Source organism: Saimiri boliviensis, chromosome 8 (genome assembly GCF_048565385.1).
Source record: "Saimiri boliviensis isolate mSaiBol1 chromosome 8, mSaiBol1.pri, whole genome shotgun sequence".
Taxonomy (NCBI): Eukaryota; Metazoa; Chordata; class Mammalia; order Primates; family Cebidae; genus Saimiri; species Saimiri boliviensis.
Genome location: NC_133456.1, coordinates 104,896,211 through 104,922,741, shown reverse-complemented (window position 1 = coordinate 104,922,741; position 26,531 = coordinate 104,896,211). Strand labels below are relative to the sequence as shown.

The 26,531-nt window shown below is 39.3% G+C and overlaps 1 protein-coding gene across 3 annotated transcripts in view; it reads right to left on the bottom strand.

The window, feature by feature from the left end:
* Window positions 1-26,531, bottom strand: part of CUBN (cubilin) — a 288,396-nt gene that overhangs the window by 27,036 nt on the left and 234,829 nt on the right. For 2 of the 3 annotated variants that reach the window (XM_003930638.4, XM_074404977.1), the window contains 3 exons: window positions 23,877-24,077; window positions 20,798-20,927; window positions 15,388-15,605 (listed from right to left, as the gene is read on the bottom strand). In XM_003930638.4, coding sequence (XP_003930687.3) covers window positions 15,388-15,605; window positions 20,798-20,927; window positions 23,877-24,077 — 549 coding nt within the window. Of the gene's footprint in view, window positions 1-15,387; window positions 15,606-20,797; window positions 20,928-23,876; window positions 24,078-24,114; window positions 25,411-26,531 lie in introns of those variants that run through there. The other variant, XM_074404979.1, reaches the window with a different exon arrangement.

Genomic DNA, 26,531 nt, shown 5'->3' with positions numbered 1-26,531 from the left:
TTCCTTCCCCTCCCTATCCCATCCCTCCCTCCCTCCCGCCCTCCCTCTTTGCTTCCATCACAGAGCCTTCAGGTGTCTCCTCCTTACTCACAGAGCTGCTGAGAGAAGTGGGAAAACATATGGGGTTCTATATGCATTTTTGGAACTGCTGATGTGATTTACCGAACACTTTCCTAACCTTGAAAAATCCAATTTTATACAAAATCAAGCATTTTGCATAATAAAACTGGTGGAAAATGTGCATGTTTTACTTTTATGTTCCACTTTTATGAACACTGTCAGACTGAAAACTGAATTTATGAAGAATTTACCCAACACACCAAGAACATCGCTGCCAACAAATCTTTTATTTACATAGCGTGATAGAAAGAGGCTGAGTGGCATTTAACACCCCAGTACAGTTTATGTTCAGCTACACTCTGTGTTTAACTTTTTCTATTCCAGAACATGAGAAGCTAAAGAAAAAAAATCTTTATGGAAGAAAAAGGCCTTCTTTGAGCTAACAATTTTATAATTCAGAATAAAAACACAGAGGAGAGATAAAGAATAATCCTTGAATGATTAAATGGCCTACCATAAAAGAATACAAAAAACAATCCTCAGAACATAGGATTTAGTTTTTCTATTCCACGGCCTCAGCAGATAGCTCAGAAATGACTGAAGAAGAGCATAAAGGGATGAACAATTTATTGACAATTTGGAAAGAAATGGCGAGGATGAAATAAGCTCAGAGTAGGGCTACTTATTCCTACTGGGAACAAGGATCAAATGGTGCTGAAAGTAATGTCTGTCAAGCCTGCATTCTACACAAATGTAGGTCATTGCTAGCTTCAAAGTTAAAGTTCACCGGGATTAGCCTTCCATCTACTTTTCTCATTCCATTTTCCTCTCACAGTGAAGGGACCGCTTTCAACGTTAGGGCATGCTAAGATTTTGTACTTGGACCTTGGCGGGAAGCATGAACAATGGTGGCTCTCCTCAACTCTGACTGGAAATCCAATGGATAGCAAATGTGCGGGGTGATTTTTGTTACAGGTCCATTACTTAGTAGGTCAGGCTTGGCCCGTCCATAGCTTCTAAGTCAGGTGAAACTATAGAGTATTTGCACAATCAGACATTTCCCGAAGTTGAAATGCTTCCAAAGGCCCAGTCCCTGATATTCACAGACGGTACCTAGACCAGAATTATTCTGAAATGTCAGCAGTACGCAGTGCAGAACCACACGTTGCTAATGACTCTGCTCGTCTGAAACGGGCCCGCAAACTAAAGAGAGAGTTGGAGTTTGTGGAGTTTGAGCAGCTTGGAGTCCAGTGTGAACTGACTTTACTTAAAGAAACCGCTTAAGCTTATTGGCATGTATAGTACAGAAGAACAATGACTGAAGGTATGGATTGATTGATTATTACATATTGCTTTAATATTCAAGGAAGTATATTTAGTATTTAAGTAGAAAAAGAAAAATGATAATTCATTAATAGTGATAAGACATAGATAAATAATGATGACACAATTTAGAAAATGATGTCTGTCAGTCACTCTCTGATGACACACCCTGTGTCCCAGAACAAATGTTACTCGAACTATCTTCCCTAAATTGGAAATATCTCTCTCATAAAAAAGAGCCATTTCTTCGGAGAAAATAAATGTTTTGGCTCAAGAAATATTGGAAATATAGTAAGCAGCAAGATACAAGTCTAAATCTGCTTAATTAAAAGTCAGTAAGCGGATCCTCCAATGACTAAACCTCAGAGTGAAGCTCAAGCCAGGATCCATCTGACAAGGGAAAAATAGCTACATTCCCTCTGATAAAACATCTTGAAGACTTCAGTGGACTTAGATACACTTTCAGTCATTATTTGGAGGACTTACATTTTTGTGGCTTACATTCTACCTGGCTGACATTTTATGGAGGTTGTCTGGATAGTATCTCTGCCTGTCTCTGGAGACCACTACCCAGAAGGTGCACAGTGAGCTGTAAGAGCAGATACAGACTGGCTTGACTTCAGGCGCTTTCCTGTTTCCAGCGAGCCATCTGTGGCTTTAGGCTGCAGCTGGAGGAAGCTTTAATGGAAACTACAGGAAGCAGAATACAAAGGCATTTAAAATTAATGCCTTAGGGAACTGCGGGCACACCTCGACAGCTTCTTTTCTACCTCACAGGGATGCAGGGCTAGAACTGCATTATCCTTTTTTGGAATCAACCTTACTGTGATTTTCAAAGCTGCAGATATAAAATTGCCCCAAAGCAGTGTATTCATGCAAAAACATTCGACTAGGTTTCAGATGAACCTGTTTTGTCTTTTTCTCTTAAGGTAAACAGTGTTTATTATTTTACTCCCTAATCTCCAATGTATATAATACTTTAGGTATCGTACTTAAGTTATACAGGAAAAAAATTAGTAGTTTTTGTAATGAGGCTTTTTATTGTTTTGTTTTTAGTAGCGTCACTCAATTTGACTCACTTTAGTTATCCTAATTTCAAACCCAGCTTAATCTAAATTAAATTGTGTATTTAGTGTGGTAATATTTAGGAATCATAAAACTAAAAGACTGGTAACTTACTGAAAGAAAGGTAATTTCAGCAAGCTAATCAGTAGCTATAGTTAACAGAAAAAGAGCAGTACGTGTATAAAGAACTTAGGAGAAGGAAAATGTTATCATTATCTTTTAATTTATCTTGCATTATTTAGATATCACTGAAAATGCTCTATGTATACATGATTAGTCCCGGGGCATTTCATGAGAATCATTCTTTCCAACTTGGAAATTTTTTAAAAATTTACTTAGCAAAATGACATGATCATGTCATTTATATTGAAAAGGGATTTGACAAAATCCAATACACATTCATGATAAAAACTCTTGGCAAACTAGGAAGACAAGAGAAATTTCTGGACTTGATAAAAAGCATCTGCAAAAACCTACAGCTAACAGCATACTTAATGGTAAAATACTAAATGCTTTCTTCCTAAGATCAGAAACAAGGCAATGAAATTTATTTCGCAACCCTCTAACTCAGCATAGTATTAGCATTCTTACCAGAATAAAGTAAGAAAAAATATGTCCTGTTGAAAACAGTGAGTTCCAAATTTCTCTTCAGAGAATCAGTATGCCAGTATGTTCAGTTTCCATGTTCTTTGTTTTCCATTTTAAAGTTTAACTTCTTCCTTCTCTTCCTCTCCTTGCCTCTAGTTTCTGTAAACAACCTTCCCACCAGCTCTAATGGGTAATTCATATCTGTACCCCTGGTCACCCGTTCTGTCCTGAGTCACCCTGGTCACTGGCTCTGACCTGAGTCACCTTTAGTCACCTGTTCTGTAACTGTCTTTCCTGCTGAAACTGCTCACCCTGCTACTCTGGCTTATATCCCTGCTTTCTTTAAAATAGCCAATCAGAATTAGCTTAGACTGTGCAGTCCAACCCTAGCCAAAAGGAGAATGATACAGCAGTAAGGGTGACCTGCGTCAGGGATAAGAACTCCTTCCATTCCCTTGTTCAGGTGTGCTCTTGCCACTGTTCCATCTGCAAGATGCACCCTTCTATAGAAATAAAAATTGCCTTGCCAAGAAAATTTATGCAAGTGCTATTTCTTTTGCAGCACCAAAAATTTGCTTCTAATATATATATAGACTGAAAAGGAAGAAATAAAATTGCCAGTTTTGCAAGTAACTATTATCTGTAGAAAATCCCAAGAAATATAGAAAAATATTCTTAGAACTAATATGTGAGTTCAGCAGGAACTCAAGATAAAGGAACAATACACACAATCAATCAAATTTTAATATACTAATATACTAACCATTAACATGTGGAGACCAAAAAATAATACCATTTATAATCATTCCAAAGGAAATGAAATATTTAGGTATATACTTAATGAAGCATATACAAGTTTATGTGATGAAAATTATTACAATAATGAAATAAATAAAAGAAGGCCTCAGTAAATCTAGAAACATACATGTTCATGGATTAGAAAACTCAACATAGTAAAAACATCAATTTTCCCCAAATTGATGTACAGATTTAATGCAATTCCTACAAAAATTGGTTTTTCTGTAAACATAAAAAAGTTTAATTTATTTTTATTTTTATTTTAGGATAGGGTCAGGCTGGAGTGCAGTGGTGTGATCACAGCTCACTGCAACTTTGAACCCCTGGGCTCAAGGGATCCTCCTGCCTCAGCCTCCCAGTTAGCTAGGACTATAGGCAAGCGTCACCATGCCCAGCTAATTTTGCTATTTTTGGTGAACACCAGTTCTTGCTTTATTGCCCAGGCTGGTCTTGAACTCCTGGCCTCAAGGGATCCTCCCACCTTGGCCTCTCAAAGCTCTAGGATTACAGGCATGAGACACTGCACCCAGCCTTTATTTTAAAATTCATATTGAAAGGCACAGGCCTTCAAATAGCTACAACAATCTTCACAAAGAAAAATGAAGAGGGAGGAATCACTCCACCTGATATTAAGGCTTACCAGGTAGCTATAGTAATCAAGACAGTGTAATATTGGTGAGGAGTTAGACACATAATCAATGGAATTGAATAGAAAACCCAGAAACCGACCCACACAAATATGTCCAACTGATTTTTTTCAAAGGTGACAAAGCAATTAAATGAAAGAAGGACAGCATTTTCAACAAATGGTGCTAAAGCAATTGGACATCCAGAGGCAAAAAATTGACTTCCACCTAAATCTCCTATCTAAACCAAAATGAGCTCAAAATGGATCAGAGACACAATGAAAAATGTAAAATCATAAAACTTTTAGAAGAAAAGAGCAGAAAAACACCTAAGATCTTGAAGTAGACAAATAATTCTTAGATTTAGTATCAAAAACATGATCTATTAAAAAAAAAAGTTGATAAACTGAACTTCAACATTAAACACTTTTGCTCAGTGAAAGGTTAATATAAGGCAAGGAAATGAAAAGGCAAGATACAGACTCGAAAATAACATTTGCAAACTACATACTGACAAAGAATGATTATCGATAGTAGATAAAAGGCTCTCAAAACCCAACAGTAGAAAAATAAACAATTCAATTAAAAAATGGGCAAAAGATATAAATAGATATTTCACCAGAGAATAGATATAAGAATGACAAAAAAGCACATGAAAATTGTTCACCATTAGGGAAATGCAAATTAAAACCACATGAGATATTAATACACACCTACCAGAATGGTTAAAATAAAATTAAATAACAACAACAGCAACAATAACAGTACTCTAAAATGAGATGACCAGGGCAGGAATGGAGATCCCCAGTTGTAGAAAGCAAGGACTTGCTAACCAAAATATAATACAAGCCAGAGCATAATGCAATAGCATCGTAAAATCCTGAATACAAAGAAATGCCAAACTAGAACTCTATGTTCAGAGAAATAATCTCTCAAAATTTAAGAAAATCAAGTCATTTTTGAAAAACAAAAAACACTTTTAACCAAAGGATCTCCAATAAAAGAAACACAAAACAGCAGTCTTTCAAAAGAAATAAATTGGTCCCATATCGAAGCATAGAATTTCAGAAAGGAAAGAAAAATAAGATCAACTGTAATTCTACATTATTAATAATTGTACAAAACAATAAAAATGTTTTGTGTACCTAGTATGTATGTAGAAATAAAATACTTGGCATACATAGCACAAAAGACAGGAAGTGGGTAAATGGGTTTAAAATGTCCCGAAGTCGTGCCATTGCACTCCAGCCTGGGTAACAAGAGCGACACTCTGTCTCCAAAAAAAATAAATAAATAAAATTAAAAAATAAATAAATAAATAAAAATAAAATAAAACGTCCCGAAGTCCTTGCATTGATTATAACAGAACAAAAGTACTAATTTTAAATTAGATTTTAAAGTATCAAGGTTGAATACTGTAATCTCTAAGGTAACTACTGAAACAAGAGTAACAAGATGTGTAAATTTTACAAGGGGAGTAATAAAAACATGATTAATTTTAAAAAGAAAGGATAAAGGAACATAAAAAAAGAGGTGGGACAAATGAAACAAATAGCATAAAGGTCTATTTAAAACTAGTAATGTTAGTAACTTTATCAGATATAAACATATTAAATTCTCCAGTTGAAATACATAGCCAAACAAAAACCAAATATATTCAAGTTAGAGAAAAGTTGAAAATAAAGGGGTTTAAAAATATATAATGCAAATATGAAGTTAAAGAAAGCTATGGAAGTTATGCCAAATCAGAACAAGAAGAAATTAAGGCAAGAAGCATTTGAAAACATTGTTACATAATGGTACGGGTCAATCCACCAGAAAGATATGATAATTACACATGGATATGTGCCACATTACATGGCTTCAAAATAAAAAAGAGCAAAACTCTAGCCAAGATGTTCTACTGAGCTTCTAATGCTCTTATCTGACTACCTACTGAACACTAGCTGGATATCCTAAAGGTACCAAATTCTCCAGACAAAGCCCAACATTTTAATTATTTCATTCTACAAAGCACTGTCCTCTCCTAGTGATTTTCTATTTGAATAGTGATGTCACAAGATATTGTCCAGAAACCTTAGAAGCAGTATTATTTCTTTTTCCCAAGCCGCCTCTTTCCAATGGAACACTGCATTATTGATTTAATATCTTGAGGACTTCTTCTTTCAGTCCCTTTCTTTATTTTCACGGTATCACTGCTCTCATCATCCCATGCCTAAACTACTGTAATTCTTTCCTAATTTTTCCCTGGAATGCTGCTTCAAAACATCATCCCCACAGGTGCTAGGATGTGCTTTCTAAAATAAATCTGACTAGATCATAGCACTCTCCAGCTCAGAACGATTACTGGCTCCCCTTTGCTCATGATACAGAGCCCCGCCATGTCCAGCCTTTGCCTGTTTCTCCTGTCTCAGCACCTACTGTTCTCCACCTTATGCTCCACACCATTACCAATGTGCAGCGTAGTAGGCATCCCTTGAAATGGGATGCACCTATCACTTTGTACATGTGTTTTTCTTCTCCACAGATTATCCATTTTCCCAATGAATGCCTTTTTTTTTTTTCTTTTTGAGGCAGTGTTTCACTCCGTCACCCAGACTGGAGTGCCGTGGTGTGATACTGCCTCACTGTAACCTCCGCCTCCCAGGTTCAAGTGATTCCCCTGCTTCAGCTGCCCAAGTAGGTGGGACTACAGGTATGTGCCACCACATGGAGCTCATTTTTGTATTTTTTTGGTAGAAATGTGGTTTTACCATGTTGGCCAGGCTAGCCTTAAACTCCTGACCTCAGGCAAACTGCCTGCCTCAGCCTCCCAAAATGCTGGGGTTACAGGCGTGGGCCACCATGCCTGGCCAATGAATGACTTCTTATCCCTCCAAAATAATACTATTTATAGCTAAAATTTCTTGCATGCTAAACGAGTGACAAGTATTTTCTAATTTAATCATCACTGAACGTTATAAGGTCATTACAATTAGTGTTCCCTTTTTACAGATAAAAAAAATCAAGACACAGAGTGGATAGGTAAATTGTCCAAGGTCAACCTCATTAAGATTTACTATCTGAGTCTGATTCTGGAATGCAATGCTCCAAGTTTACCCTCTTACCCATTGCACAATAGTTCAGGACTCACATTGTCTGAGGTGTACCCTCTAACAATCCTGTGTCCTTTCCTCCACTGAATAGCCAAGTAGCAAAGATTTATTCTTTGGTGCTTCCAATGCCCTTTGCATACACTTCTGTTAAAAACCATCCCTGGGGGAGCCGGACGCAGTGGCTCACGCCTGTAATCCCAGCACTTTGGGAGGTCGAGGAGGGTGGATCACGAGGTCAAGAGATCGAGACCATCTTGGCCAACATGATGAAACCCCGTCTCTACTAAAAATGCAAAAAAATTAGCCAGACATGGTGGCACGTGCCTGTAATCCCAGCTACTTGGGAGGCTGAGACAGGAGAATTGCTTGAACCCAGGAGGCGGAGGTTGCAGTGAGCCTAGAATGCACCATTGCACTCCAGCCTGGGTAACAAGAGCGAAACTCCGTCTAAAAAAAAAAAAAAAAAAAACCATCCCTGGGTATTTTTATTAATTGCCACAGGGGCAATGAAGGCTTATTTAAAAAAAATCATGACTTTGGGGGACAGTCAAACCTAGTTCAAAGCTTAGCTTTACCTCACACAAACCCTTTGACCAAAGACAAATTCCTTAATCTCTTAAATTCTTCTTTTTTCCTTTGTAAAATGTGGTAGTTCTGAGGATTAGGTGAAGTAATATATGTCAAGCAGCTCATGCTACATCTGGCAGGGGACAGACTCAGGGACAGGCAGTCATTTTCACGATGCCCTGGGATTTCCTGACAAGTCTCTACTTGCAAGCAAGCAAAATGTACAGCTATCACATAAAGTTAACAGACTTTTCATACATTCGGATGAAGAAAAGAACACAGTCCCACTATTTTATTTCTTAACAAATCATTTATAACAAAAGAATGTTTCAAAATTTTTATTGCTGACTACATATATTTTGTTTTTATGTTTCTAGGAATACTATATCAAAGCCAGGCTGATCTGAGTAAAGATGATGATGATTACAGGGAATTTATGGGCACAAATAATTTAACCCCCAATAACTAGATACCTGTGACAAAACTAGGTTGCGTCTTGTGTTTTAGATGACACAAAATAAGTGCTTCTTCTCAGCACTTGTTCTCTTCAATGTTTTTCAAAATGCTATCTTATAATGTACCATTAACTCAGTTGTATCACTTAGTTTTGTCTCCACAGTATCATCTGGTTTTATTTTAACAAGGATGGCCCTACCTTTCAAGACCAGAAGTGGCAATCTAGTCACGGGGGCGTGGGGCATAGACACCAGTGTTGAAATATATTTATTAAGAACCTTTCCTAGCTACTTGCTGATTTGGTATTTTAACTCCTGTCTACTCGCTTTTGTATCGTTTTGGTGAGCTAAGAATGTGTTGTCTTCTTTATTCCATTCCTACATTCTCAGCTTCGCAAAAAAAACCTTTCCCCATAAAACCCACAAAGAATAACCTGAAGATAACCTTGCCTTTGGCATCATCCCCCAAGGGAAGTCTAATCACCAGTAAAAGTGACAGGGCTTAAAAAGGGCGGAAATCAGCTTAGTTGGTTTTTTTTCTTTAAATGGGTTTACAGTTTCAGCTCATCTCATTCTCAGACTTCATCACAGGGAGCAAATGACATTAGAAAACCAGAAAAAATAACATTCCTGGGTTGCTTTCGAGTAATACTCTCATTATTGCTAAACTAAGAGTTATTTGATCAGTGATTTATTGAATTATTCAAGTTATAATTCAACTTCCTGATTGCATTTGTACTTTTAACAGTAACGTGAGCTGACAGCTTCAATCAGGCTGCTAAGAGGTACCTAGAGACACATACACATGTATTTTTAATGCCATTGATGCTTTAAAAGTTTATTCTTGCATTGTTTAGCTATTTCAGAATGCCTTACAAAGTTCAAATTTAACACCGAAACCAGGAATCTTAAAAATAACCAGAGGCAGAGTCTGAATAGATTTTTTTTCCATTTGTTGTGACCATATTTTCTGTCTTTGTGGCCATGGACTCTTTTCAGCTTTCTGTCTCCTTCTTTCTTTCTTCTCTGTTTCCTTCTTTTTTTAATCCCCCTCAATTTCCTCCTGCCACTCCCAACTATCTTCCTTAAGCGTGTTTGAGAGACGTTTTCCAGATGTTAAGGTAACAGGCAAAAATCCACAGGCGACAAACACAGATGACCTAAACATTGAGTGTAATCCGGTATTCCTCATTCTCCGAGGAAGAAAGTGATTCAATTTACCTCCCTGTATAGAGCTTAATCAACAGTCATATAAACCAGGATTGACTTTGGAGAAAGAGCTGAATCTAGATAAAACTTAATGTCTACTATATGGTATATTATTGTATCTCCTTATAAAATACAATTTTGAAGCAGGCACAACTTATCCATTTATTCTGTAAATCACTCATGGACAATATTGATGAAGTAACAATGGTGCACCAGGCCTCCGGAAGGCCTGAGGATTAAATCAGAATGTAGCTTTTAGTTCAGATTTCAGTTATAAAATGTACTGTAGGATTTGACAGTTAGGTGTCAGTGCAAAGTGGGTAGGAAAGAACAAGAAATCACTGTAGCACGACGTGGTCCTGTTAAGAATGTTGAGCCCTGCCAACCCCACCCTTAGCCACTCCTCAACCTTGGAAATAGAGTGGGGGGGATTGAAAATTTGGGGCTTCTGTATCACTTTCTAATACATAGAGTCTTTCACTCCGACAGCTAAGGTGCTTTCTAGAAATAAGCTGCTTCATCTCTATCACATTCTTAAAAGATAAACAGTTGTAATATTTCAAATCGATCAGTTTTTTAGTAGATAAAAATTGAGTACCAAATATTATCGGACTTTTCTAAAGCCACATCACCAGGCAATGACATCATGCATAAATCAGCTCTTTCCATCTAGCCATATTTCGTTTCTATTTTCTTTTCCTTTCTTCTCTTTTTACATTTTTTGAGACAAAGTTTCTCTCTTGTTCCCCAGGCTAGAGTGCAATGGTGTGATCTCGGGCCACTGCAATCTCTGCCTCCCAGGTTCAAGTGATTCTCCTGCCTCAGCCTCCTGAGTGGCTGGGTTTACAAGCAGTTGCCACCATGCCTGACTAATTTTTTGTATTTTTAGTAGACACATGGTTTCACCATGTTGGCCAGGCTGGTCTCGAACTCCTGACCTTAAGTGATCTGCTTGCCTTGGCCTCCCAAATCCTGGCATTACAGGCGTGAGCCATTGTGCCCAACTTATCTGGCCATATTTTTACATTTGTTGGACTGTAATTCATTCTGTCCTTGTCATATATGTGCTTGGGTATTTTTGCCTTGGTCTCTCAGCAAAGGTCTCTGAGTCTGACCTTAATGCAACCTGACTCATTCTCCACATGACAAATATCCCAGGTGGAGGAAGATGGACAGTGGCCCTCATTGTTAGCATGTGTGCTCAGGGCCACAGGGGCTGGCTAGAAGCTTTGATTCCAGCCACTGCCACCACTTGTCCCCGAGTGTGTGTCTTCCCCACCTGTCCTCCTGTGCTGTCCTGCAGGGGGGCACTGCTCACTTTCTCCTTGGCGACTAATTGAAATGCCTGCAGACCTCACACCTAGTAGGGCCAAGTTCCATTTTTTACACTGCAGTTTTGCTAAAGTGTTATAGAATACATCATTTCAGAAAAAAATGAAACCACAATAGTACTGCACAGTATATAAATAGGTTTACTGAAAGCCCCTGATCTAACCCTATGTGGAGAAGTTTGCTGTGTAGTGTGATGAGCATATTGTGAATAGACTGAGCAACTCTCTGGTAGGTGACCCATTCAGGAAGACAAACTGAAAGCTCTGAGGGTTAAAAACACATTTGTAAGTGTGAAGTGCTTAGTGTAGAACACATACAAGCAGACTCAAGGCTGGAGCCGACTGTACTGCTAAAGGAAGGGGCAGCAACTAACAGATATTAACAGAACAGAAGGCACTTAAATTAGCTCAACCATTGGGGAAGACAGTGTGGCAATTCCTCAAGGATCTAGAACTAGAAATACCATTTGACCCATCAATCCCATTACTGGGTATATACCCAAAGGATTATAAAGCATTCTATTATAATGACACATGTACCCCTATGTTTATTGAGGCACTGTTCACAATAGCAAAGACTTGGAACCAATCCAAATGCCCATCAATGATAGACTGGACAAGGAAAATGTGGCACATATACAGCACGGAATACTACACAGCCACAAAAAAGGATGAGTTTATGTCCTTTGCAGGGACATGGATGAAGCTAGAAAGTGTCCTTCCCAGGAAACTAACACAAGAACAGAAAACCGCATGTTCTCACTCATAAGTGGGAGTTGAACAATGAGAACACATGGACACAGAGAGGGGAACATCACACACCGGGGCCTATTGGGAGGAGTGGGGCAAGGGGAGGAGAGCTTTAGGAGAAATACCTAATGTAGATGACGGGCTGATGTGTGCAGCAAACCACTGAGGCACGTGTATATTTATGTAACAAACCTACATATTCTGCACATGTACCCCAGAACTTAAAGCATATTTAAAAAAGCATCAGTTCTGCCTACAGGGCATGCCCACTTGGCCAAATCCACAGAACCAACAGCTTTTTAAACTTCATAGGAGCACAGAAGCCTGATGGAAACTATGAACACGGTTAAGAAAAATGCTCAGATTTGCAGATTATTTCAGAGTTTCACAGACTGCTGCAGCCCAGTGTGATCATTTTGCTGATTGTCAGCCATTCAGGATCAATTATTCATGTGGTGTTGGTGCACGTGGGGAAAACAGGCAGGCACACTGACACTGCAGTTAGAGAGGCGCTCCTGCTTGCCAGACGTGCTTTCTGCTTCCCTTGCATCCCATGCACACGGGCCTCCAGCAGCAGCAGTTCCATGGAAAAAAAGAGACTCAATTTCACTACACATTTAGTAATTAGCAACTAGGGGATAGCTCCCCCAGATTTGCTGTGACTCACTAGCAATGCAAATATAAAAAATGCCCAAGGCAAAATTAACCTAATAGTCACATAATTACATAAGCCAGGCTCTTCACTGACTTCTGAAAAATTGAAGCAGACGTACATAAAGCATTGCCAAGTGTGTAATCTAAATAGCAAATCTGTAAAACTCTACTTAGTGTTTTAGTGAAGATTGAAACAGAAATGTCATAGACTAAAACGGCCTCCTCATCACATTAACTATTTACTAAGTGAAGATGTTGTTTTCCAGGCTGAACAAACAGCCTTGTAAATGAAAATTCACTATCCGGCCCACAAAGTTACCTTCCCTCTCTTTAGGGGAAGGACAGAGTGCTTTTATGTAAATGACCTGGAGGTGAAAAGCCAAGTTTTCATCCAGATCTCTAACTAAAAACCTCTATAAACCCTACAATCAAACTATTCTTATTGCTCCTTCCCCTTTCCTCACCACAAACAACAAAAGCCTAAATGAAACAAAATTTAAAAGTTATGCAGAATGATCAATAAACTTGTCAGTGTGATCTTGAAAGCTTTGTAAGACCACTGCAACACAAAACCGTCATACTTAGGTTTTCACTTAAACATTACCATCAAAGAGTAGTTACGATGACGTCTAAAGTACTTCCAAGTGGCTGATGGCATTTACACAGATGAAAAAGTGGTAAAAATCACCTTCATGAAATACACGGATAACAACATGCTTGCAAAGAATTCCATTTCTGCATTCTCCACTTCAACCTCTTCCCTAACTGTGGCCAGAGGAAAACAGTAAGTGACTGTTAACTGTTCAGTGACTCATGCATAGACAATGCTTCTGACAGTGTAAGATTTTTCCTTCTGTTAAATCACAGTAAGTCTACAACTGTCTTCTTTGTGGCTTGGAAAGACAGAAATTTAATGAGGCTAGGGAACCCTGGCTCACTTGAGAAGCTTCATGCAGATGACAGCAGTGAGGAGAGTTAACACGATAATTACCATTTTCTTGTGAGAATATATTAGGAAAAAGAAAACTTCAAAGGTAGCAAAGCAAATGTAGACATCTGCCATTTGGTCTAAAGTCTCTGCTAAAGGCAAGAATATATCCCTTTTTTTTGTGGAAAAAAAAAGTCTCCAAAGGAAAATTAATTTTTGTTTTAAAATAGCCTTCTGCTACTGTATGCTACTTTGCTTACACAATTCTATTAAGGCAACACTCTCTGACTGCCGGTGAGACTTGCTTTCAAGTTACTGTTGAGACAGCTAAGTAGGGGAGATGGCAGAGGGATTTTCTGATACAATATTTCTCATGACGTGCGGTTTACCGGGAAGTCTTCAAAACACAATGTCTAACCGCTTTCCTCAAGAAATGCCTGAGCAAATTCACAAGCCCAGTATCAAGAAGTTGAAGTAAACTCTGTTTTGCACGAGAGAAATGAAGTTTATCCACACTATGGAAGATGAGAAAGAGTTTGAAAAGTGAATCAGGATTATTATCACAGAAAACTGCGTGGACTTTGCTGAGTCTTTACAGAGTATGAGATTTGTTGGGGGAGTTGTGCATTTTTAGAACATTAATCACATCTATATTCAAATGGAAAAGGATCAAAACACTTGCCAGAGTTGACTACTAATGATCTTAGACTGTGCCACAGATGCTGTTAGAATAGCCAAACAGGTAATTGATGAACGACCTTGTATTTTGAATTATTCAAAGTTCTGAGTCGATTTCATCTGGGTGATGATTTCTCACAGGCAGTGTTTGATGTTGATAATGTATTTCTCACATGCAGTGGGAGTAAGCTGGGGCATATCTTCAGTTTATCCTCACATCTAACTTTACCTACATCACCTCTCCAGCCCAAATTCCTTCTGAAGCATCAGCTTCCAACTAGACAGCTACATCTAGACAGGTCCTCTGACCGAAAATACCCCAAATTAAACATAACATCTCTCCCTTAAATCTTAGTCTCCTAAGGTACCACCATCCAGCAAATTACCTAGAGAAAGTCATCCTCAATTCAAGTTCTCATTGAAATGTCATCAGAGTCTAAACACGGTGCTTCCAATGTATTCCACCTTCCATCTCTCAGATTTCTGCCTTTCTTTTTATCTCTTTTCCCTCTGTTTTTGTTCAAGGCTTTGACATTTCCCATCAAGATTTCTAGCATGAGCTCCTTCCCTACCAGGTTGCAGGTTCTTTAATCCTTCCTCCACCATGCTACCAAGGTGATCCTTTTTTTTTTTTTTTTTTTTTTGAGATGGAGTGTCACTCTGTTGCCCAGGTTGGAATGCAATGGTGTGATCTTGGCTCACTGCAACCTCTGTCTCCTATGTTCAAGCAATTCTCTTGCCTCAGCCTCCCGAGTAGCTGGGATTATAGGCACATACCACCATGCCTAGCTAATTTTTGTAGAGACAGGGTTTCACCATCTTGGCTAGGCTGGTATTGAACTCCTGACCTCAGGTGATCCACCCACATTGGCCTCTCAAAATGCTGGGATTACGGGCATGAGCCACCGTACCCTGCAGATAAAGTTGGCACAGGGCAATGGGGCTTTCTTTTTTGACCTGGCCCTTGTCTGCATTTAGGTTCAACTTATACAATTTCTATAGTTGATCAAATGAGTCTCAGGCCTCTTTTAAGGGCAATTGTGTAGAAAGACTTTGTCTTTGCTGGAGAGGTACATATGTTGGGTGATTTTTTACAACATTAAAATACTTCATACATAATTTTTAAAAACAAGCCTTTACATAGCATATTCTTTTAAGCTTCAATGAAAAACAACTATAATAAAATGGAGGAAAAAAATACAATCAAGCAGAAAGGTAACAGTCCTGAAAAACATAGACTTACATGTCCAGAATTCTTACCCAATGTCTGCCGGAAAGATATCTTCCAGCCTCTGGCTGTTTGAGATGAATCGGTGTTGAATACCAGGAGCACTCTATTATTGCTGCTCTTCACATTTGATGGGCTCTTGGAGCCACAGAATTTTCCAAGAAGGGGATCGCTGGTATTGGCACCATCATAAATTGCCAGGTAGTCATGGGAGCAGGAGGTGGAGGGAACCACATCAAAATCACTGAACCTGTGAAATGTACCTTGTTAAAACTGACGTTTCCATTTTGACTTCTATTAAATTGTACCTTTAGTTCTTGCAAAACAATGACAAGGCAAAAACTAGCAGCAGAACATCCGAGCCTCACTTGATAGAAATACTAGAAATCAGACAGTACTTGACTGATCGGTTCAAAAGTTTAACCATTTTTTTTTTTTTTGCAATTATGCCAAAATACCACAATATACCAAAAACTGTGACAGCAGCTGGGGATGTCAAGGTGAGTAAGGTATAGCCTTACACTTTAGGGAATTCACAGTCCAGGACATAGTAAAGTCCATCTGAGATCAAGTTTTGACAAGTTGAAGTGATATTTATTATCCCAGCAACACTTTAGGTTTTTAGATCTCATTAAAAATATAGTATTTACTCTTCCCTTGTTATTGTATGAGATAAAGCAGAACTTAAGGGAAGCATGCTCATATAATAAAGAGAAGAAATGCTGGTTTTAGAATCACAGCTCCATTCCCCTCACAATCTCACTTCCCTCTTTTAAAACGGAGTGTATATTAAGGTCAGGTGAAGAACAAGAAATTCACATTTAAGGTCTCTGTGGTGGTCACTGACACTTCTGCACATGGTCCCAGCTCTCTGCCTCCCCAGCACTAGCAGGATTGCCATAGGGGCACACTTTAAGGTTTGGCATGGCTGTCAGGAGTTGCTTTGACCACCAGAAGGGATACATATTACTTTATGGAAGAAGCTTTACAAACGACTACTTGCTTTGCCACACTGCCTTCCCACTGAAGTGATGGTCATGGAAGGAAATGTGAAAATGAAGCTCCTATCAGCCTGGGTTGTTGAATGATCGCAATGAGCACAGCTTCCGTGTTTGGCCAAACTGAACATGCGCATTTGAACGAGAAATAAACTTGTTGAGTTAAGCTGCTGTGCCATGGGTTGTTACCATGCATAACCTATCCTGACAGTTACATCCCTAATATCTATCTGTCTTATACAGTGTTTAATTTAGGCCTTATTCTTTGTCATTTTCAATAACTATCTGCAGAATTCCTGAACAAGCAAGGCTTCCTATCTGGTTTTACTTCAGAATTTTATGGTGGGTTTATTATAGTTTATTTTTAAAACTTGTTTAATTATTCGATATCCTGTCTTCACTTTTGGAGGTTCTTCTGCTTTTTCTTTTTCTATATATATATATATATTTTTTTTTTTTTTTTGAGGTGGAGTTTCGCTCTTGTTACCCAGGCTGGAGTGCAATGGCACGATCTCGGCTCACCGCAACCTCCACCTCCTGGGTTCAGGCAATTCTCCTGCCTCAGCCTCCTGAGTAGCTGGGATTACAGGCATGAGCCACCATGCCCAGCTAATTTTTTTGTATTTTTAGTAGAGACGGGGTTTCACCATGTTGACCAGCATGGTCTCGATCCCTTGACCTCGTGATCCACCCGCCTCGGCCTCCCAAAGTGCTGGGATTACAGGTTTGAGCCACCGCGCCCGGCCTTTTTCTATATTTTTTTATCTTTTTTTTTTTTGAGATGGAGTCTCACTCTGTCACTCAGGCTGGAGTGAGGTAGCGTGATCTTGGCTCACTGCAACCTCCGCCTCCCAGGTTCAAGGGATTCTCTTGCTTCAGCCTCCTGAGTGGCTGGGATTATAGTCGTGCACCACCATAGCCAGCTATTTTTATTTATATATATATATATATATATATATATACTTTTTTTATAAGTAGAGATGGGGTTTCTGCCATATGGGCCAGGCTGGTCTCAAACTCCTGAACTCAGGTAATCTGCCTGTCTCAGTGTCCCAAAGTGCTGGGATTACAGGCATGGGTCCCCATGCCCAGCCTGCTTTTTCAATTTACTTTTGCCAGTAGCTCTAATCAATAACTCATAATATGAAATAATTTTGAAAATATACAATAAATGCTTCCTTTTAACCACCTTGAGAAAAAAATTGTTAATTTTTTTTTCTGAAAAGTTTTAGTTGACTAAAGGTTTTCAAACTGATGAGGAACAAGATGAAAAAAGTACTGATTTTATTTTACCACATATAACATTTAATGTTATTGTAAAACATGAGGGAGGAACAATAGCTAGATAATTTCCAATAACACTGCATTCATCTTAACTCTTTATAGACACCACATTTCTTTTCCACAGTAACAATCCACAAAAAAAAGATAAAAATCTGAGTTTCTAAGAGGACTTAAATCTGCTTTGGCTGTGTATTTTACATCATTTTCCCAGGAGAGCACAGAAGAGATCTGAAAAAGCCCATTGACAGGAAAACTTGTGTTGCCAGAATCTTTTGAGAGACTTAGTAAAAGGATTTATGTTTTATTAATGTCTGGCCAGGCGCCGTGGCTCATCCTTGTAAGCCCAGCACTTTGGAAGGCCGAGGTGGGTGGATCACGAGGTCAGGAGTTCAAGACCAGCCAGCCTGGCCAAGATGATGAAACCTCGTCTCTACTTAAAATACAAAAATTAGCCAGGCATGGTGGCAGGTGCCTGTCATCCCAGCTACTCAGGAAGCTGAGGCAGAGAAATGCTTGAACCCACAAGGCAGAGGTTGTAGTGAGCTGATATCATGCCACTGCACTCCAGCCTGGGTGACAGAGCGAGACTTCATCTCAAAAACAAAAAAAAAACATGTCTGCATCTTCTATCACACCTAGAATCTTATCTGTTTCATAAAATGTAGGCTTTTAGTGCACAATAAATACTTTTCTAAACATGCAGAATGTAGGCCAGGTGTGGTGGCTCACACCTATAATCCAAGCACTCGGGGAGGCCAAGGCAGGTGGATTACTTGAGGTCAGAAGTTCAAGACCAGCCTGGCTAACATGGCAAACCTCCCCCCTTTCTCTCTCTCTCTCTCTCTCTCTCTCTCTATATATATATATATATATATACATATATATATATAATATATATACACACACACACACACACACACACACACATATATATATATGAAAATATTAGCCAGGCTGGTGGCACACACCTATAGTCCTGGCTACTTGGGAGGCTAAGATGAGAGAATTGCTTGAACCCAGGAGGTGGAGTTGCAGTGAGCTGACATCATGCCACTGCACTTCAGCCTGGGTGACAGAGTGAGACCTTGTCTCAAATAAATAAGTAAATAAGTACAATAAAATAAAATAAACATGCAGATGTAAATTTGATTTTGGTGAGCTCCAGGAACCAGGCTGAAAACTGAAAAAATATATTTAGATTATATATATACACACACACACACACACACAGATATGCAGAGAGACAGAGAGAATATATCACTATGAGTTGGTGTGTATACATACCATGGTTGAAATGCTTGTGTTTCCCTAAAGTCATACATTCCCTAAGCTAATGGAATTAGGAGGCGGGGCCTTGGGAGGTGATTTGGTCATGGGGGAGGAGCCCTCATGAGTAGGATTAGTGTTTGATAAAAGAGGCCCTAGAGAGACCTCTCATCCCTTCCATCTCATGAAGACACAGCAAGAAGGTGTCTTCTATAAGCCAGTAAACGGGAGCTCACCAGACTGTGAATCTGCCTTGACCTTGGACTTTGCAGCCTTTGGTTGTTTATAAGCCACCCAGGTTAAAGCAACCTGAACAGAACAAGGCGATAGTCCCACAGGTATAAAAAACAAATCACGAGACACAGCGGCGAACAGCTTCTCCTTATGCTTCCACGTACTTCATGAGCCTCCCACTCCCGGTCGTCTGACAGTTTTTCTTCTTTTGTCCCCAGGACCTAAAGGCCACTCTGTTTTCCTACAAATAGTCCAGGTGGGACCTTCAGTTTTCTTTGAGGTCCAGCCTACAGGACACTTACTGCCTGACACAGGAACCAAATCAGACTTGATGAAAGATGTCTAGTTCAAGGGTCAGCTGACACATGAGGTCTCTGGAAGAAAACTGCAGGGAGTATGGAATCTTTAGGGCAGAAAGTGATCACAGACAAAGAGCGGGGAGGTAGGTAGGTGTCATCTTAGCCCATCAGGCGTCTATACAGAAAGTCCTATATGACCATAAACTATATTACCTTGCAGAGTTTCCCACCACATGCCGTATATTACTGAAACAGGCTGTCAGTGAAAACAGTCTTGGACTTTATCATGACAGAGAATGGGAGGCTGCATCGCCCTCATCAGCCGTGTTGGGAATAGGTAAGACTGAGGGGGAAACTGACCAATGACGCATGCCATCTCTCATAGCAACAGTTTAGAGGTGTTCTGATACAGGAATAAAAATAGATTTCTTAAGCAGTTAAAAAATGTATCCTTTGAGGCCGGGTGTGGTGGCTCACGCCTGTAATCCCAGCACTTTGGGAGGCCAAGGCAGGAGGATCACTTGAGGTCAGGAGGTCGAGACCAACCTGACCAATATGATGAAACCCCATCGCTATTAAAAATACAAAATGAACCAGCATGGTGGTGCCTGCCTGTAATCCCAGTTACTCAGGAGGCTGAGGCAGGAGAGTTTCTTGAACCCAGAAGGCAGAGGTTGCAGTGAGCCGAGATTGTGCCACTGCACTCCATCCTGGGTGACAAAGTGAGACTTTGTCTCAAAAAAAAAAATGTATCCTTTGAGACATAGTGTCAGGAAACACCGAGGACATGGTGTTTGGAGGAAGCCTGGCATGAATACAGGTTTTGACTCTTTATGTGTGTGTTACTTTTGGAAAGTGAGTTGACCCTTCTGAGCCTCAGTTTCCTCATCAGTGAAATCGGAGTAATTTATACAATTCCCAATCTATAATCTATATATACCTCATACGACTGCTTTAAGAATAAAATAAGACAATTATGGCAAGTGTTAATCAAAGTTCTTTGTGGATAATAAATACTCAACAAATGGCACCTGCTTTCTCTTGCCCTTCCTCTTTTTTGATTTCAAGGTGGCATTATACCTGGACAATCCATTTAATGATGCTCCTTCGCACACATTGGGAAACTATAATGACTGTTTTAACTAGCGAGTGCTTGTTTTTCACCCTTAGTTACTACCGGCTTGCGTGGAGGGCGCAGTGTCCTTTCCCACATTGAACTATCATCCAGGAACCTCACTTCTCCATGTAGCTTTCCCTCCAGACTGCCAACGAGCACCAGTGCTCTCCGTCAATAGAGGAATGGCTCTTCCATAAATAACGCTCAAAGGATTTTCTTAAGAAAGCCAATTTGTCTTACGTACTTGAGCTCAATCACTTTGTTGTCACTAACGGTGACGGTATACAGACAGTGCATATTGTTTGGGTAGTCTGTGTACGAATAGGCAGGACTCTTGATGATTCCAGAAGAGAAATTGAACACACCACCACAGGCTGCAACAGAAGACAAGAGAACCATGATTAGTACCAGCATGGGAAAATGATTTTGAGATACTCCATACTATTGTGTATTTTTCCCTAAGAGGTAATTATTATTTTTCTTAAAGTGACTTATATCTCCCTTCATTGTGTTTACAAATAATTCTGATTTTCACTAGGAAGGAAAATAAGAGACAGCAAGAGGGTAGAAACAGGGAGGAATATGGCTGGGCACTGTGGCTCTCGCCTGTAATCCTGGAACTTTGGGAGTCTGAGGTGGGTGGATCAGGAGGTGAAGAGATCGAGACCATCCTGACCAAAATGGTGAAACCCTGTCTCTACCAAAAAACAAAACAAAACAAAACAAAAATTATGTGGCTATGGTGGTGTGTGCCTGTAGTCGCAGCTACTAGGGAGGCTGAGGCAGGAGAATCGCTTGAACCCAGGCAGCAGAGGTTGCAGTGAGCCACGACCGCGTACTGCACTCCAGCCTAGCGACAGAGTGAGACTCCATCTCAAAAAAAGAAAAAAAGAAAGAAAAGAAACAGGGAAGACTATTTACAGGCACATCTTGGAAAGGAAAGGAATCATTCTGCGTCAAATTAATGGCCAGAGTGAACATGATGAGAAGGAACATGTCACCTGCTGGAGTGTCACCATCTCTTTCCTGTATTTCATTGACAGGTTGAGAGTTGACAGCATAACAAATTATGGAAAAGGCAGGCAGAACGCTGTTCCGGGCATAAAGGTCAAGGAAAGCCTGTGACCTGGAAATCTGAAATAACAGAGACCCACCTCTCCTCTGTCAGGGATAGAATATTATAAGGTAAAGTACTGGAAATCATTTTTGGAACTTTCCAGTTTAGTGCCTTCTGGGGGCTCAAATGTATAGCTCTTCAGTCCTGTTACTTTGCAGTAGCTGTGAGACTGGTGAGGACTAAACTTGACCCAATTTGTGTTAGTATCACTGATTCTCAATCCTCAAGAAGCAAGAGGATTCCAGCAATTAATAGCTCAGCGAGCTAGTCAATAAAATGACAGACATAAGCATGTAATAAAGCCATCTTATCAACAATATACAATTATTATTTTTGCTTGGGTTTACATATAAGGAGGATCAGATTGTGCCATCTGATGACCACTCTCACTGTAGTGAAAAGACCTATGTCTATTTATTTTATGATTCTAACATTGTAATGGGGTTAACGCATTTTGGAGTATTTCTATGGTTTATACACACACTATTAATGGACACGTTTCACTTCACCTCATCTGTCAGAAATGAGGAACAAATTGTGGCTGCCATGTAAGGCTCTTTATTTCATTACTGTTTTTGCCTCAGCTGAGCCCGCCCTGCAGGGAGTACTCTTCTCTATGTGCCTGTAAGTACTTGTGTGTTCAGACCCCTGGGTCCATCTGTAAGTGAATTACATGTCAGATATGGGTGGCTGTCACTCCTTCTCACTTTATACACAATTATGTGGTCTCTGGAAGTTTATCAAGGCCTAAATAATTCCTATCTTTGCAGAGTTTCAGGATTTGAAGTCTTAACATCAATGACACTCTTTAAGTGAGACTCTTACACTAGAATATATTGAATCTTGACTATTTCCTTGTAGGAAAATGAGGGATTAAAGAGAATAAGAGTATAAAGCAGGAGTTTACCTTTCCTAAGCAGCAGTTGTGCCAAAAGAATAAAACAAATCAATCCTTCTCTTTATTCAACAAGACAACAGGAGAGGAAATGTTAATTGCGCAGCCTGCAAAGCCGTATGGAATCATACTTTAGAAACTGTGGGAGTCAGGATGCAGACAGCAGCTAATGTGAACCAACTATGGAGGCCCTTTTCAGAAGTAAATACGTGATTTTAGTCTTCACTGTGGATGGGAACAGTGATTCATTCAAAAGGAAACTATTTAGCTTTCTACCTTTAGCAATGGGTTTGGTGGAGCAAAGATGAAACAGACCCAAGAAAGATGCCACAAGATGTGTGTGCCAGTTTCACTGCAGCTGAGATGTCCATTGATTGTGTATACGTATTGTCAGCAAACTAACCAAGCAGGAGGGAAAAAGACTATTCAAGATCAAGAAATGCAACCTTAGAATTTTCTGGGTACCAGCAAATGCCTCTGTCCAGCCTGCTGCTCCTCTTTTCACTTTGCCTTTGACACAGAGAAACTGTAAATTATAGCATAGTTGAACTGTAAATCTTTTCCATTAGAGCTTGTGCTTTTTGCATAGTGTTTTAAAAAATCATTTCCTAGGAGACTGTGAAGACATTCTCTTCTATTTCTTCTAAATTTATAAAATACTAATTTTTGTGTTAGCAAAATGACTTGGGGAAATAAAACAGGCATCTGGAAAATTTGGACTAACAGGCAACTTTGTGTAAGGTACGAAATACAAAAAAATAGCAGAATTTTTTTTTTTTTTTTTTTTTTTTTTGAGACGGAGTCTCGCTCTGTTGCCCAAGCTGAAGTGCAGTGGCACAATCTTGGCTCACTGCAACCTCCGCCTCCCAGGTTCAAGTGATTCTCCTGCCTCAGCCTCTCAAGTAGCTGGGGCTGCAGGCTCCTGCTTCCATAGCTGGTTAATTTTTGTATTTTTAGTAGCGATGAGGTTTCACCGTGTTAGCCAGGATGATCTCAATCTCCTGATCTCGTGATCCACCAGCCTCGGCCTCCCAGAGAGTAGTGTTTATTTAACTTAAATTATAAAATGAATGCCAATTCTTCATTTGATATTCAGAGTAGTGCTAGCCAAAGTTCATGAAAAAGGTCCTTTATTTTTTAAGACAAAATGTGTACTTTTTTTTTTTTTTTAACCATGAACCTCATTGACATTTTTTTCTCTTAAATTCTCTGAATCTTCAAATTGGTGCTGTATGAATCACAGTGAAAACTCCTTGTATAAATTACCCAGAAAAGAAGAAAATTCCAAATTCTGTCATTATGGCCACTCACAGGTTATCCGATAGGAAAACTTGAATCCGAAGTCTGTGATTTGCTTGTTAGAGTAGAAGTTAAGCAGAACTGGCCCGGCGATGGCAAGGGGTGCGAGCATCTCATTCCCACACACGGTAGCCAACGGGGTGGACGCGACGCTGGAACCCCTGATAATGTGCACGCCATCATTGACACAGCTTCCTGTGACAGCTGAACGAGCTGGACAAGGCATGGAACAACCATATTACAATCAGAACCAACACAATTAATACCGTAAACATAAAAACAAAAATGTTAGGACAATTCATGCAGTCACTATAAAAATTACAATGAGAAACAAGAGATATTTAACTTGGTTTCCTGTTGAAAAGATGTTTAACCAGGAAACAAACACAGGTATGAGAAAACAGGTAAAACTTCACAACAGAAACATTCCACTTTCAAACAATTCAGAATTTCCTTTCTTTATATAATGGTTCGTTTAATTCAGTGACTGTAAACGAGGGTCCGACTTGTCTCCCCAAGAACACCTGGCACTATCTGAAGGCATTTTTGCTGTCAGACTGTAGAGTGGAGCAGAGACCAGGGATGCTGCCGAAGATGCTGCCACACACAGGGCAGCTCCCAACCCAGACCCTCTGGGACCCACAAAAAACTACCTAGCCCAACATGTCAACAGAGTTGCTACTGAGAAAACTTGCTCCAAGCTTAGGTCCAGATAAGGGTCTTCTACCATGGAGATATCATTAGAAATTCCTTAATGTTTACTGAACAACCGTTTTAGATGTTCACATAAACAATAGTAGTGTAAGAGTTTAAGGACTATAAATATATATTGTTGTTTTGTTTTCTAATTTTATGTAAATATATGCTCCAGCATTCCATCCCCCAAAGAAAAATATAAAACAAAATAAACAAGAAATTAAAAAGACATTTACTACTACAACATATCCAGTGATTTTTATAGGTGAACATATACTGTCAAAATATTAACTGGGATCATACCTAATTTTAATAATATGAAATGACACCCATATTGTAACCTAATTTGTATTAATACGAAATTAAATGATTAAATATTCTTCTAAAACATTATATTAGGTCTGGGTGTGGTGGCTCACACAAGTAATCCCAACATTTTGGGAGGATTAGGCGGGCAGATCACCTGAGGTCAGGGGTTCGAGACCAGCCTTGCCAACATGGCAAAAACCCCAGCTCTACTAAAAATACAAAGATCAGTCGAATGTTGTGTTGCATGCCTGTAGTCCCAGCTACTCAAGAGGCTGAGGCAGGAGAATCGCTTGAACCCAGGAGAAGGAGGTTGTGGTGAGCTAAGATTGCACCACTTTACTCCAGCCTGGATGACAGAGCAAGAATCCATCTCAAATAAAATAAAATAAAACATTATATAATTATGAAGAAATGGAAAAAACCAGAACTGCTTTTGCACCAACCTAAAATATTAATGCCTATATCAAATTCCAACATATAGGTGTGCCATCTCATGTTCCATCAATCCCCAATTGCTTGAAATCCTATATCCTCCACATTTCTGTAAATGAAAATATTGTTGAAGCAAACATTCCTATACATAAACATTTGAGGAAGTTTTTCATTATTTCATCAGAATAAGTATTTAGAAGTTAGATACTGCACTAAGGTAAGGTTCTTTTTCAGGTTATCGAATGATCCCTAGATGGGTGTTGCCGACCTATTCTCCCACAGCATTTTAGGCATTTGACGTTCTTCCCAATTCTGTGTTTTCATCACCCCATAGGAAAATGGTGTGTGCATTAACAATCACTCCAGTCTCACCTTTCCAGTATACGGCTCTCCCAGCCGTAGACAATTACTAAACTATTTTCTGTCTCTATGGATTTGTCTATTCTGGACATGAATAAGATCATGTAATATGTGACCTTTTGTGGCTGGCTTCTTTTACTTAATGTAATTTTTTGAGGTTCATCCATGTTGTAGCATGTGTCAGTACGTCATTCCTCTTCATGGCTGAATAGTATTCCTTTTTATAGTGATACTGCATTTTGTATATCTGTTCATCAGCAGACAGACATTTAGTTTGTTTCTACCTTTTGGCTATTATGGGTAATGCTGCTATGAACATTCATGTATGAGTTTTTGTGTGGGCACATGCTTTCTATTCTTTTGGGTATATAACTCAAAGTGAAATTATTGTCCCCCAAATTAGGTATGTATTTAATTTTAAAAGAAACTGCCCACATATGCCTCAAAGTGGTTATAGCAGAATACATTCTCACCAGAAAAGTGTGGGACTTCCAGTGCTCTGCAGGGATGCCAACAGTACCTCACTGTGATATTTAATTTTACTTGTTCTGATGATTAATGATGTGAATTATTTTTCCCATTTTCATTTACAAATCACAAGAGCAAAACACTTCTATTTCATGGAGATGCTAACTTAAACAGGTATCTAAGGATCCACATCACCCCAACACATGAGATGTACCTACTTACAAATTCCCCATTGGGAATGACCAAAAGGACATTATTTTATATAAGCACATACTATGGCATAGCGGACTCTGAAATCAAACATACTGTTTGCTATTAGAATATCTTCCTGTAAGAGCATGCTGACAAAATCATTATGCACATTTGCTTTATAATTTCAAGTCTCCTGGCCATTGACCTTGG